Below are 14,508 nucleotides of genomic sequence, written 5' to 3'. Positions count from 1 at the left end.
AAATCTTAATGGCTAACAATACTGTTCTTGAAACACAGTGATTGACAACTAGAGGCAACCAAGCTTGACCCTATTTTATGAGTTCAGTGGAAAACCATATTTCTGAATCATTTTGGGTACCAATGCAGTCTGCTTGCAAGTTATGACTTTCAGTTTAATAATTCTCAAAGGGTCTCTTTTTCAGTGGGTGGCTCAGCAGCTTCAGGTCTCATTTCAAACCAGACACACTTAAATCCAACTGCTGACAAATCAGACCCTCCTTTAATTTTTTTTATTGTTAACTGCTTTACCAATGTGGTCCTCACTTCATTTCTTCTTGTCCTGTTTTTAGAAACTGACTGCTATCATCAGCATGGTCTCTAAGACAAAATCATCCTTTTCAGGCTGTATTTAGCCTCATGTTCTTTGGGTTAATCAAATAAAAATCAAGCTGCAACCAAAACGTATTCTGTTTAAAGTCACAAGGAATCTGAAGTCTAAAAAAAAAGACAGTCACAATCATATTTGCCTGAATTGGGAATTTAGAATCTGCGCTTATCCTTCTATATATTTCCTTTGACCTGTGGCAGGAAACAATGATAAGAAAGGCGTTAGCTGACCAAGCTTATATCCAAGGCAAGTTAGAAAAAATAAATAAAAAACACATGAAAAAACATTAAAATAATACTACAGCATTTATTCTCGCAAATAAATCAGGGGTACTTTGTCTTCTTACATTCAGAAAGGTTTGATGTTTTTTTCTGGATCAGTCTGTTCTTGGAGCAGCACAGCAGGCAAACAAAATGTTGTTTGTATGTGCCAATGGAGTGTGATTCTACCTTGTGAAACAAAGTAGTTCTGATCAGGAAACATTTTCGCTGCAGCAGACAATGTAATATGTTTTTTTAATGAAAGTATTTTGATTTGAGTTATTGCTGGTTATATTATGTACCGTACAAAAAAGTAGGCAGCTAAAAAGATCTACCTGACCAGTTGCCTCCCTCTGATTGACTGATTCCCCTTGCATTCGCTTTGTCTGCTTTGTGAACTGCCAGTGATTCTTCTTTCAAGTTAGGAGCAAAAGCATGCCTCAGGTGGTGAAGTTTAAGTATTTCCAAATTCCATTCACATCGGATACTTTGATGTGTGGTATTGAGCCAAAGGCCAATTTTCTGGTCAATTTACAATTTAACCCTATTTACAAATCCCTAGTAGTGACTGAAAGAGCAAGGTCAAAGATTCAAGTGAATACAAAGAGCTTCCTTCTTCTTGTTGGGCTAACCACTTCAGATGACACACCGAATATTACTTGGAAATACGTTTAAACTGTCCTTGTGCGGTCGATTGGTCGCCGGTCTTTTGGTCACGGTCTTTTGGTCGCCCAGACCGCGACAACAGGCGACCAAAAGACCGGCGACCAAAAGACCGGCGACCAAAAGACCGGCGACCAAAAGACCGACGACCAAAAGACTGGCGACAAAACAAGGTAAAACAACACGGTCTACGCATCAATAAAAGCCAACAATGGCCCTGAGCAGTTTCACTGAGCCGACGTATGAGTGTATAAGAGTTTGTATGTACATGCGTTGTCCCTTTAAGAAGCTACGTCAGCCAGGGTCTTAACAAATTCTCCAACAAAAAACAATAAAAGTCCGGGAAATGTTGAGCTTTTCTTTAGCCTAAAAATTAATAGGGCATTAGGTATGACTAAATAGTCATTCGCAGTTTGTATTTAGGGAATTTGAGCAACGCTTTAAATGGTAATTATCAATAACCTTCCGGGCGACCAAAAGACCGGCGACCAATCGACCGTGTACCTAAACTGTCTGCGACCATATTATGTCTCAAATTTGATTTTATATATTTTTTGTTAATCACAATTTGGAATGAAAGTGGTTTTCCAATTTGTTGCTGGAATATTTCAGACATTGAAAATTACAAAATAAAAAACAAAAACGTTAGTTCTAAAACATGATTGGCTAGTCAACAATTCGGGGTGGCCTCCGCCTGGTGTCCATAGTTGGCTGGGATAGGCTCCAGTAACCCCTTGTGTGGATAATTGGTACTGAAAATGAATAAATTTCTAAAACATGATTTGGCACAATAGTGTACGTTAAATTTGGATTTGATTGTGCTTTATTTGTCAATAGATTAATCCAGATCAATTAATTGTTCCACATTTAGAAGCCACCTATTTTGGCACTGTTGTTAACTGATGACTTCCTGCACACACTTAAAATGCTTAAACAGCCTATCAATGTCCCATAATTTATCATCACGTATGTCAGTTTCTAAATTAGCTGAGTAATTAAAATGTGTCAGCGTGACAGATGCCACAGTAACATCCCCACTGTATAGAAATCCAAATACAAATTACCTTAGCCGTATTGCACCTCGAGGCTGTGTGTTTTCTTGTGCATGTGTGTTGATTTTACGCTCGGGGACAGACAACGGCCACATCTGTGACTTTGTCCGCTGTATTGACTTTGCCGACTGAAGCTTCACCGCTGATTCTCCTAATTTTGTCCGTCCTACCTCCCCAGACTCGCTCAGATTTATCATTTGTTTTTCCGATTTGGCCCCTTGTCCTCTTTGTTGCTGTTATTTTCTCCTCGAGTCTCTGCCCTTTCCGTCTCTTCTCAATTCATTATTCTCATCCTTTTCGATCCCCCCTCCCAAAGTAGTGTGTACTACCCCTCCTCAGAGCGTTACTCACCTCCATCCTTTCCCGACTCAATGCCATCACTGGCCCAATTAAGCAAGGGGAGGGGCGCAGAGGGAGGAGAGCCAGGGAGTTGAGGCAAGGAGGGGAGTAAAAGACACACCAAAGAGTGGAGACAGTTTGAGAGCCGTAATCTGGGAAGAACAAATACCTGCCAGCATCATCATGCCGGGACACGCGCAATGAATTGTCCAAACTTCACCTGGCACTTAAGCCACCTTTGACAGCCTCTGAAGGTAGCAACGGCGGGGGCGGAACGGCGAGTAGACAGCCCCTGCTCCTTCTCGCTTACCATTCCCGATGAGGGAACGCTAGGAATAACAATCTAGCTTTTCTGAAGAGAAAGCAGCGGGCTCAGGATGGTGGAATACCGGCATATCGAGGGGGACTGAAGATAAGAGTTGAGGAGGGGGAGGGTGTTGGACGTGCAATATTTTTGCCTGTCAGAAATAGAGGGAGAAGAAAGGAGGATGATGCATCTGTTCTTTCGAGACAAGTGGGAGGTGGAGGGGCTACAGACGGTGGGCATCCTTCTGGTCGTGTGCAGCTCTCTCAAACTGATGCATTTTTTGGGGCTTATCGACCTTACCACGGCAGGTAAGATGAATGGTAAGCGAGGGAGGAAGGGGCGCACGCCCACGAGTTACAACAGTGACAAATGATTCTTGTAACCAAGTTTGACAGGGAACAAGTAAATATGCACTTTTCATAGCTCTAGGGTACTTCATTCTGTGCTGTTTTTCATTTGGGTAACTCCAAAAACCTTTCATTTCACTGTCATTACATTACCCCATAACAAACATATTAATCACAGTAGAACCAATTAAATAGTAACGCAAAGTATGTACATGTTATACGCTGTTTCGCTATTAGTGGATATATTTTTGGGGCGTATGCCCAAAACTCTCAAACATCGCTCTCCACTCACTGCATCCGTGCTGTGGAAGTATACGGAATGTACACAGACCATGATGCAGTTGAATGATGAAATGGATTTATCATTTCTTTTACATGGGTCATGTGTAGTATAATATATGGAGAGGGGAAAAAAGTATTGCTTTCTTGCTTGGTGAACTGGAAAATGAAGAAATCCCTTCTCCATACTGTTCTCACCAAGTTGAAAACGTAAAATCCCCCAAAGTGAAAAATGATTAGGAACAAAGGGGAAGTAAAGGTTATATGGCAGATCCTTATTGATTTATCTATGTGCTTAAATACTTTTAGTATACCATAAAAGGGAAGTTAAGGCTTCCGAAGGGCAGAAGTACTAAAAGATATAGAAGGACACTTCACATAATTTATGAGGCTAGGAAAAAAATCATCTCCTCACTTTTACATTCAATTTCTGTAGTTGTCATTCCTTTAAAGTCACAGGTGAGTTTGAGGCAAGGTCCTAGGCCTACTGCCCAAAGTTGCCTAGTATAGGCTCCAATTTCGACTTTGCTGTTTGAAAGACGTGACTGACCTGTTTATATGTATATACTCAAAGATTAGTGGAGCCTGCCTGAATTTTAGAACCTGTTGATCTATAACATTGGTAATTTTGTAACTGTCCATGTGAAATAAATTCCACCAGGTTTTCCAATTCACAACTAGCCTCTTCTATTGCTTATTAGAATTGGCATTTCAAAATATATTATACTTTGTGATTTCAAAGGCTACTTTCAAAATGATATTGTTATATACAATGTGTGTAAATGTTGAATACATTAAATTATTGAATCAGTCAAGACCTGTGGAAAGAGTGATAAGACCGAATGAAACTGAACAAAAAAGCCAGTTTTCATGACTAAATCAATCATCAATGTGATTAGAACTTATTCTTTAGGCCAATTTGTTTTTTTTCTTGAAAAATGACACTATATTCTTCATGATTAAATAAAACAGTAAATAGTTGGTATGTGTGAAAGGGTCACTTTCCCAGTGTCGGGTTTGCCAGCGGCATCTTGTCCGCGATGGTCCAGTTCAATTGTGTGCAAAGGGCATTTGAATGCAACCTATACCCACTGTTGGTGTGGTATTGTGTAGTGTTTTTCTCTTTTTGGATTGCCTCTGCAGGCAGTGTTGGTTTGGTTCCCATTTAGTGATGTGAATGGTTGTTCTTCTCCAAATGTGCTTTGTGACTTCCTGGCAACTGTTCTTGTTCGACCAGTCTCATGGGGTAGATACAGCTCTCACATTACCGTGAACATAAATGAGTAAAATAGAAAAAAACACGTATTTACTATTAAGGTTTTTTTTCTTTAATCAGGATTGCAGCACTACTTGATTGTATGACTTTCATCACCAAGTTGAAGGCTGGTTTAGGAAGAGATACAGTCAATGTTTGCCCCCACTCATCCAGTCTTAATCTTCAGCAGAGTGCTGTATCAACATACTCCAACCATTCTCTTTGCCTTCAGAAACTCCTCAGACCTATGGGCTTTATGAATTAAGAGGCTCCTTAAAAATAAATATTGAAGACACGTGTTTGTCTAGGAGATATAATTAGAACTGATTATTTTGTTTCCTAGAGTGAATTTCTGACGGTCTGTCTCCATTTGGAGACTGTTAGGATGATTGCATAATTATAATAGGGAATAAGTAGTCATGAATTCAAATAAAATTTTCATTCATAATCGTATGTACATCGGCAAATTTAGATCTTTGTTAGGTGACAGACCATGTCCAAAACTTTCAATTATTTAACAGACAAAAAAATGGAAAATGCCAGAACTGATGTCTACGGTTGCAAACATGAGTGACCGTAATAGCAGATTTATTGTCGCCCACAACCGCTATTTCCTCAAGTGGTCAACATAGTTATTAGATAGACACATCAGCCAATATCCTTTCAAACTCTTTAACGAACATGCAATAGAAAAATAAAGACTTGATAACCCGAGTTCACAATAGTCAACCACATTTCATTTACTCACAGACATTTTTTAAAGTTACAAATACTACCACACTGAGAACAATAATGACCCCACATGAACAAATGTGTAATATCACATGCATATTTTGAGTAGTTTTTTTGTTAACGAATTATCATTATTTCCAACCAATTATTCTATCAAGTGATGATCATAAGTAGAATTATCGATTTGAAAATTAGTTTACTTGTACTTGAAAAACTATTTTATTTAATGTCAATGTATTTTGTTGCCTTAATCATTATTTATTTTAATTTCCATTCTAAATGGCAGGAATAATGAAAATCATTACCCGAACCTGAAACCATATTTAAGTATGGTGCTTTAGGTGTAAAAATCCATGAATGGAACATCTTAAAAGTAAGTATTATTATCACTTAAAAGGATTAAACAGTTGTGCAAGAGAAATGACACCGGCAACTTGTTTTCTTAGCATAGCTGTATACACACACATACATACATGTCCTGAAGGAATCATGTGTTTGGATGCATGTTTATTAAAATCAGGTTAACCCCTCTGAGAGGCCTCTCCTTCCTAGAAACACTCTGACATGAACATATTTCAACATGTAACGTATTCAGGATTCCTGGAGGTCGGGGGGAAAAAGACTGTTTTTCAACAAATAATCATGCTTTAATCATATTTGAAAGTCATGTCTTAACAAGTGTGCCTTGAGGCAAAATGCTTTTATTTATTAATTTTTATACACACATTATTTACTTCAATTTTCAAGTTGTGTGCAAATAGAAAGGTGTAATGATGTATATGATCCAACTCAATGGCATGAGAAATGGCAACGACAACTTGTTTTCTTAGCTTAGCTCTATACACACCTACATCCTGAAGGAATAATGTGTTTGGATGCATCTTTATCAAAATCAGGTTAACCCCTCTGAGAGGCCTCTCCTTCCTAGAAACACTCTGACATGAACATATTTCAACATGTAACGTATTCCTCGAGGTCGGGGGGGGTTACTGTTTATCAGCAAATGATCATGCGTTAATTATATTTGAAAGTCCTATCTTAACAAGTGTGCCTTGAGGCAAAAACACTTATGTATTTCTTTTACACATTATTTACTTCAATTCTCAAGTTGTGTGCAAATAGAAAGCTGTAATGATGTATATGATCCAACTCAATGGCATGAGAAACATAATAGTATTGGACAGCCATAATGAATGAAGAATGCTGCTACTCTGTGTAATTTAGACACCCATCATGCTCTGTAGAATGTATGATTTTGAATCAAGATGGCTCAGTCAGAGTTTGTTTTTGTTTTCGTTGAACAGATGGAGCATGTTCTCTTGAGAATTTTGTACCGTTATGTACAGAAACGCAATTGGTGGAGAACAGACATGAATCTATATAAATCACAAGATATTATTTACATATCCTATATATTTATTAATATTTCATTTAATTTATTATAATCTGATCTGAAAATCATACAAAGTCATAAATAAAAGGTCAATAGTAGCAAGTAATATTCAACAGAGCACTTATTTTCTTATTGGCCACTTTAATTAAAGTGTGCTTGAAAGTGTGTTTTGACGGGACCAGTTCTGATTACAAATACACACATTGTTTGATACAAATGTACACACTGAGTTCATAACAATCCGTGAAGCAGTTATGCTTAAGCCAATACAAAGCACAGATACGTACGTTCATTCAGTCTATTGTTTTCTGTCAGACCATGGAATGTTTTCGCAGGAGTTCAATATATGATCAAAATTAGGTTGTCTTCGCAATAGCCAAAGGATGAGGTTACTTATAGCTTTAATAGTCTCGTGGACAAACTCTTGTCCACCCCCATTATTCTTAATGGATCTCCCTGGACCTCATCAGCATCCTTCTTGTTTCCTTCAAGTATTTCTTCATTTATGTTGTTATGTTGGTTGATATATTGCCAATCATAGCTGAAATTCATGTACCCTATTAGTAGCATTAAAACTTAATTTACTGGTTGTTGTCAGCTATATGGGCAAAGAGCTCTTGGTATATGGTCTGGCTTTCAGGAATCACCAAGGATTCTGATGGAGGAATGCACAATTCATGCTTGGGGTGCTGTAGTAGCGCTGCAGAAAGTAGTTTTCCATGTGCATAGTGCAAAGTTAGAACAGGTACCTGGGTAACTAAATTAGCATAAGCATGTGTTTTGATAAAACAGCTCGGTGAACAAGTGGTTAGCTCATCGGCCTCACAGTTCTGGGGTCTAGGGTTCCATCTCAGATCAGTCCTCACTGGGTGGATGTGGCTTGGGTTTTCTCCATGTACTCTGGTTCCCTCTCACATCCCAAAAACATGCATGGGAGGCTTGTTGAACACTCCAAGTCACCCCTAGGTATGAGTGTGAGCATGAATGGTTGTCTGTCTCCTCGTCCCCCACGATTGCCTGGCCACCGATTCAGGGTGTCCCCCTCTGGTGCCCATGGTTAGCAGAGATAGGCTCCATCATCCCCCGCAACCCTTGTTTGGGAAATGAATGATTGAATATGTTTTAACAATCATGCTGCCAGATGTCTTTCCTCCATTTTTTCAATAGCCCGTTTGCAGATGACTAGATTATTTTTTTATTACTAATTCCAATAGTATTGAAAACTTGCTAAACTGTTTTTATTCACATTTGGCCTTAAAAATTTCATCTCTGTTTGTCAGTTCAACTATATTTGCCCAAATAGTAGCCAGAAGGAGTGAATTCGCTGTATTTGTCTGTCTCTATTTGAAGAAAAGCCTTAATCTACACAAGTGTATGTCGGGGACCAAGGCTGCCCCTTAACGGTCACATTTTGTAAGTAAAATTGAAGTGGCGCAAGGTCTTTGTACATCTTATTGCGTATGTGCAACCAGCAAATTTGAGAGGGTTTAATTAATTATTGCTAAATATTATTGGTGTTGAGAAAGATGGTATGTGCTTTCCACGTGGCTCCCAACCAGTGGAAGGTGTTTTTCTTGCCAGGCTCATAGTTGGCTGGGATCGGAAAGAAGAATGAATGAATGACTTGAAACTATGTCAAAATGTGATCCTCTGAAAATGATGTGTTCGGGCCCAATTTCGGGGCACATGATCGGTCGGATCTGGGACATCTCTAGTCACAAGTGTATTCAACCTAATACAAAGGCTATTTTGAAAAAAAATATGATGAGGCTTAAACATTGCTATGTTTCCACAGAAACTAAGTTCCTCTGAGAGCAATCATACTGTTAATCTGATGAGACATCCCAGGTAGTGATTATTTAGGGTCTAAATTTTAGACCACCGTGGCGCCACGCCGTTTACTGCGGAAGCTAATGAACAAGCATAAATGCAGTTTTTTTAATCCATAATTACGACAGATATTTGCAGCCTGTTTCCTCATTATATTTGTACAAAGAGGCACAAAAATGATAGTGTTGACTTGGAGTTGGTGAGTAGGGCAAATTAAATGTCAGTCTGGAGATAAATCATATTCATATAAAGCAGTGTGAGATTGGTTTCTAAGGTTTAACATGGATTCTCATTACTGGGTCTGGTCAGCAGGCAATCATAGAGCATGTCAGTGTGTTTTCATTGGTCTCTAGCATGACATATGTACTCAGGAGTATGCGTGTTATTCTGCATGTGCTGTATGTAAGTGGTGTTTCTAACCTCTGTGCTATGGTTGGTGATTACAGGAAATCCTTCCAACACCCAAAGCAAAAAAAGCATAAAGCAGCGTTTCCTCAAGCTGCTGCCATGCTGCACGCCCTCGGCCGCCCCCTCAATCAGTCAAAGCAAGTCCTCCTTCGCTCTATACATGAAGTAAACCTCGTGTGCCCTGCCTCTTTGGAGGATTAACACCACATTGCTGCTGGCACGTTCTGGCTGCAATAGCTCAAACAAAACATTTTACCACTATATTGGATGTTTGAATCGTCGCTTGATATGTAGCGCAGAGAATATAATATAATATTCAAACATTCACTTTGTAGCTTCTGGGACAAATGGAAAAATATGAATGGACAGAAAGCAGTGTTCTCTTGCACTTGTGACACACTTAAATAAATTACAATGAGGGCATACATCAGGTTTTGTTTCATAAATGCGATGAGGGAAATAGAGAGACCGTGGATGGGGCAAATCCGTGGTACTCGGACGTTTCGTCGAAAGACGTTTGGTCCCCGGACGTTTGGTCCCCCGGACGTTTGGTCCCCCGGACGTTTGGTCGACCGGACATTTGGTCGACCGGACGTTTGGTCGACCGGACGTTTGGTCGACCGGACGTTTGGTCGACCGGACGTTTGGTCGACCGGACGTTTGGTCGACCGGACGTTTGGTCGACCGGACGTTTGGTCGACCGGACGTTTGGTCGACCGGACGTTTGGTCCGGGGACCAAACGTCTTTCGACGAAACGTCCGAGTACCGGGCAAATCTGTTCTGAAAAATAATTACCATTAGGTACCAATTGTTGTACTGTGGAGTAGCAAGCAACAAATCCTGGTACTCTTTTGGGATTGAATCCCAAAAAGATTTGTGCACACGTGTTAATACTCCTTTTTTTAACATCTCTTTAATATGTTGTTCCTTTTCAGTTTGTATTCAATGCAGGCATAAAAGGGAAACATCTCATTTTGATGCCTAATTTATTTAGTATTTTAATATTTAATGTTACTTCAGTTCTCGATTTGTGAATAATATGCTCTGAAATACTTGTATAATTAGTTATATTTAAAAGATAATTATATAGCCACAAAAATGTCTTGGGGCGGTTTATTGACTCAACACTAGATGAGAGAGGCTTGTGTAGCACAAAATTAGTGTATTAGTCAAACTGGAGTTGGAAATAAAATAAAAATTGACTTTAAAAGGAAAATCCTGGGAAGAAACTGTGCAGTTGGAGTCAAATAACCTCGGCAGGCTTCCTGGAAATCAAATATGGAGAAACACAATAAGGTGTCTCCATATAACGAGATTCATTTTAATACTGAAGCAGGCCTTAGGTCTCAAATCTTAAATTCAACATGTGCTTCAGATGGTGTTGTTTTGTTATACAAGGCTGGTAACTATTTAATTTGTGTGAGTATTCTTTACTGTGAATTGGGTAATGACAACAAAATGCCATACCATGAAATGAGTGTGTGAGGGTCTTCCTGAGAGGGGCCTTCATTTCTCTGTGTCCTTGAAGCTATTGGGAACTTGACATATGAAGGTAGAGGAAACTATATTTGAGAAAAAAAGATGTTTGTTTGCTCATTATTTTTAATGTAGTCATTCCAGTGATACCTAAAGTGTCTTTAAAGCAACAATAATGCATCTAAATGAAATTACTTACCATATTTTCACGACTATAAGGCACACAACATTATAAGGCGCACCCTCAATGAATGACACATTTTTTCCATATATAAAGCACACTGGATTATAGTGCCCTGTCTATTTTGGAGAAAATTTAAGACTTAAGTGCGCCTTATAGTCGTGAAAATACGGTATTTAAATTTTGTATAGAATGTGGTGCATCCTTGGGAACAATCACATTGGCTCATAAATCAACAGTGTGTGAAATATTTTCTCTGGATAAGTAAAAGTAGTCTTGTGGCACAACTTAACCCCAGTGCGGGGTAAATTATGCCAATAGGAAGTGCACGAACTTTCCAGTACCCCAGGCTATGTTGCAGAACTTACTGCCAACCTCACCAGTTTTGGAAATGCATTTTAATGCTTTTCAGGGATAGCATCATCTTAAATGCCGTAATGTACCTTAATAAGCCACTAAAGCATATGTTTAAAACTTGTTGTGTGCTCAAGCCTGCAATGATGGTAACCTGAACCTGAATGTGTGTGTGTGTGTGTGTGTGTCCCTCATGCAGACAGTGTAGAAGATGACTTTGAGCTCTCCACCGTGTGCCATCGGCCGGAAAGCATGGACAAACTGCAGGAGCAGACAAAATTCTCAAAGAAGGAGCTACAGGTTCTCTATAGGGGCTTCAAAAATGTAAGAGTACTAACAAAAGACAGATAATAAATTGGATATATATGGTTATTTTTATTATTATTATTGATTGTTCCATCTTGTTTCATTTTTTGTTTGCTAGGAATGTCCAAGTGGTGTGGTGAATGAGGAGAACTTTAAGAACATCTACTCCCAGTTTTTTCCTCAGGGAGGTGAGGCGTGCCTTAGTGTAAATGATCTGGTGATCCATCAACATTTTTGATGTTGGAGGGCTTTGCACATGAAGAACATGTGTGGTACGTTTTTGCAGATTCAAGTACGTATGCACATTTCCTCTTTGAAGCCTTCGACACTGACAAGAATGGCTCAGTTAGTTTTGAGGTGATCTTAGTATTGTTTTTCTATCAGGAGCCTGTTAGCATATGCTGTAAAGTGTGATTTTGGTGTGTTATCAATACTAAGACATTTCATCCTGTGTTAGGACTTTGTGTACGGGCTGTCTATCATCTTAAGAGGGACCATTAACGACCGATTAAACTGGGCGTTTAATCTCTACGACCTGAACAAGGATGGATGCATCACCAAAGATGTCAGTTTACCTCCCCCTCTCTTTTTTAATCATTCAATTCCACTTATTGTCATTACTATCACATCTGCATTATGCAAAGTACTCTGCTACAATACTGAATTGATTTGCATTTCGCAGAGCTTTTTATGACCTAAATCATTGTACTTGAATGATTAATCATGGCATTTATTGATTTATAAGAGTGAAATGTACACATTTTGATATATATATATATATATATATATATATATATATATATATATATATATATATATATTTATATATATATATATATATATATATATATTTATATATATAAACAAGTAAATACATCATGAACTGACAGAAAATTAGTAATCAATTATTTATAATTAATCACTCTATTACCATGACAAAATATAACATATTCATATATATATATAAAACATATGGTATTATATATATATACATACACACATACACACGTAGTGGGAACTTACTGCCATCTATTGATCAATGCTCTTATGTGCACCAATGCATTTAGCCTTCATTCATTTATTCATTTTCTGAACCGGTTATTCTCATTAGAGAAGTGCTGGAGCCTTAAGTTTTTATTATTATTACTTTTTTTTAAATTTTATTTGCGATCATGCCTTAGTTTTTTTAAGATGTTCATTCTTTTATTTTAATTTGAAAAGAAGAAAATAGAGAATAAAGAACAGTCAAGTACTTCATTGTATCTGCTCTAGAATTTAGAAAGTTGCCTATCTTTGCCAGCACTGTAATAATTAATTTGTTTATAAAACTCTGCCTTGCAGGAGATGCTGGACATCATGAGATCCATCTACGACATGATGGGGAAGTACACATATCCCACTATGCAGGACGATGCTCCCAGAGATCATGTGGAGAGCTTCTTCCAGGTTAACAAAATAACAAATGAGATTTATTGTAAATGCACATTATCAATTTTGAGGTGATTAAAACTGGCTGGGTGCTGTGTATGTCTTTTCTTTCAGAAAATGGACAGAAATAAAGATGGAGTGGTTACTATAGAGGAATTTATTGAGTCATGTAAAAAGGTAAAACACAGAATAATAAATAACAATAAACCGGTAAATGGGGATCTTCATTCCAAAAATGTCTTGTCTCCTTAGGATGAGAATATCATGCAGTCCATGCAGCTCTTTGACAATGTCATCTAAAGACCAAGAAGGGTGGTGGTCCCAGGGTTGCGGGGAAAATGAATCAGGGTTAAGAGTGCGTGCCTGTGTGTGTACCTGCGTGGAGATCCTCTGGATGGGAAGCAACAGTCCACGGTGAAGCATTCGTGCAAATCCTTTCCCTATCCAGCTGTGTGGAGGAACACAAGTTAGAAAGGCAAGCAGCGGCTCACACACCCTACTGAAACTCAATACCGCACCCCTCTACCCGCCAACCTCGTCTTCTCCCACTTCTTGTCTTGGTGGAATGGTGGCATTCAATGTGAGGATGCTTTTCTCCGAAAATCTCATCACCTTGATGCTGATCGTGACTTGTTGCATGTAGAGCCGCTGTGAAACAGAACTAAACTTGATGCACAAACAACTTCTCAAAGATGGAAAGGCCCGACCTCAAACAGAACTGATTTTAATATCGCATGATGATGTCATTATATCCGGCGATGACGTATTTCCCAAAGTCTGCTTGTCCGTCTGCTGTTCCCTGGTCATCCACAGGTGCCTCATCCCTGCAAAGTGCATGTGCAACATGACTGACAGTGTCCTCTCCATCTTGCCTATACGGAGGATTCAACTGGGAACAACACCCTTCTTCATGAGTGGAACTCTGCTAGAACGAGTATTGGCCTTCTAGACTTTTCTGTCTCAACTCTAGGTGTCTGCTTACCCACCCGGTGGTTTTAGCCTTTAATGAAACATTTGTGGGGATGTAATAGACTCCAGACTGTGTTTGTGAACTTGTGATCAGATGAGTCACGTGATTATAGCAGGGTCTTTTTAATAACACATTTCCAGGTTTTCAGTGTGTGAGGCAGAAATGGGGACAACGGGAGACTCAGCTGCCTGAGGTGAACCCCCCACCCCAAAAAAAACCTACAGTGGAACCTACAAAGTCAAATGCCACAATAAAGCAGGTTGAAATTCTAGCATTTTTTAAGAGTGAATAGCCACGCCTCTAAAGTCAACAAAACCATTGGGCATGTCAGCTAAACTGTTTTCATTTTTATTTCACAATTGACATACTATACATACCAGTCCTTTAATGAAGCAATATGGATTTCAAATGTCACTACATAATATCACTGCATTCGTTTTCTTCCCTGTATGTCTTTGTCCACAGAGAGCCCCTTTTGTTTCACATTGTACGTGGATGACAGATAAGAATGTTCATTCATTCATCCATCTTCCATACCACCCATCCTCAAAAGGGTTG

General features: G+C 38.8%; 1 protein-coding gene across 4 annotated transcripts in view; it reads left to right on the top strand.

Annotated features, from left to right (window-relative positions):
* LOC144084722 (A-type potassium channel modulatory protein KCNIP2) overlaps positions 1–14,148 on the top strand; it is an 89,341-nt gene extending 75,193 nt beyond the window's left edge. For 2 of the 4 annotated variants that reach the window (XM_077613423.1, XM_077613422.1), the window contains exons 2-8: positions 11,446–11,570; positions 11,671–11,740; positions 11,839–11,909; positions 12,010–12,117; positions 12,894–12,998; positions 13,095–13,157; positions 13,233–14,148. In XM_077613423.1, the coding sequence (XP_077469549.1) occupies positions 11,446–11,570; positions 11,671–11,740; positions 11,839–11,909; positions 12,010–12,117; positions 12,894–12,998; positions 13,095–13,157; positions 13,233–13,280 (590 nt within the window). In that variant the 3' untranslated portion in view covers positions 13,281–14,148. Of the gene's footprint in view, positions 1–2,761; positions 3,299–9,272; positions 9,372–11,445; positions 11,571–11,670; positions 11,741–11,838; positions 11,910–12,009; positions 12,118–12,893; positions 12,999–13,094; positions 13,158–13,232 lie in introns of those variants that run through there. The other 2 variants (XM_077613420.1, XM_077613421.1) reach the window with 2 other exon arrangements.
* Positions 14,149–14,508: the final 360 nt, after the last annotated feature.

The sequence above is a fragment of the Stigmatopora argus genome, chromosome 11, assembly GCF_051989625.1.
Source record: "Stigmatopora argus isolate UIUO_Sarg chromosome 11, RoL_Sarg_1.0, whole genome shotgun sequence".
Taxonomy (NCBI): domain Eukaryota; kingdom Metazoa; phylum Chordata; class Actinopteri; order Syngnathiformes; family Syngnathidae; genus Stigmatopora; species Stigmatopora argus.
The sequence above is the reverse complement of the archived record's forward strand: the minus strand, read 5'-3'. Positions and strand labels throughout refer to the sequence as shown.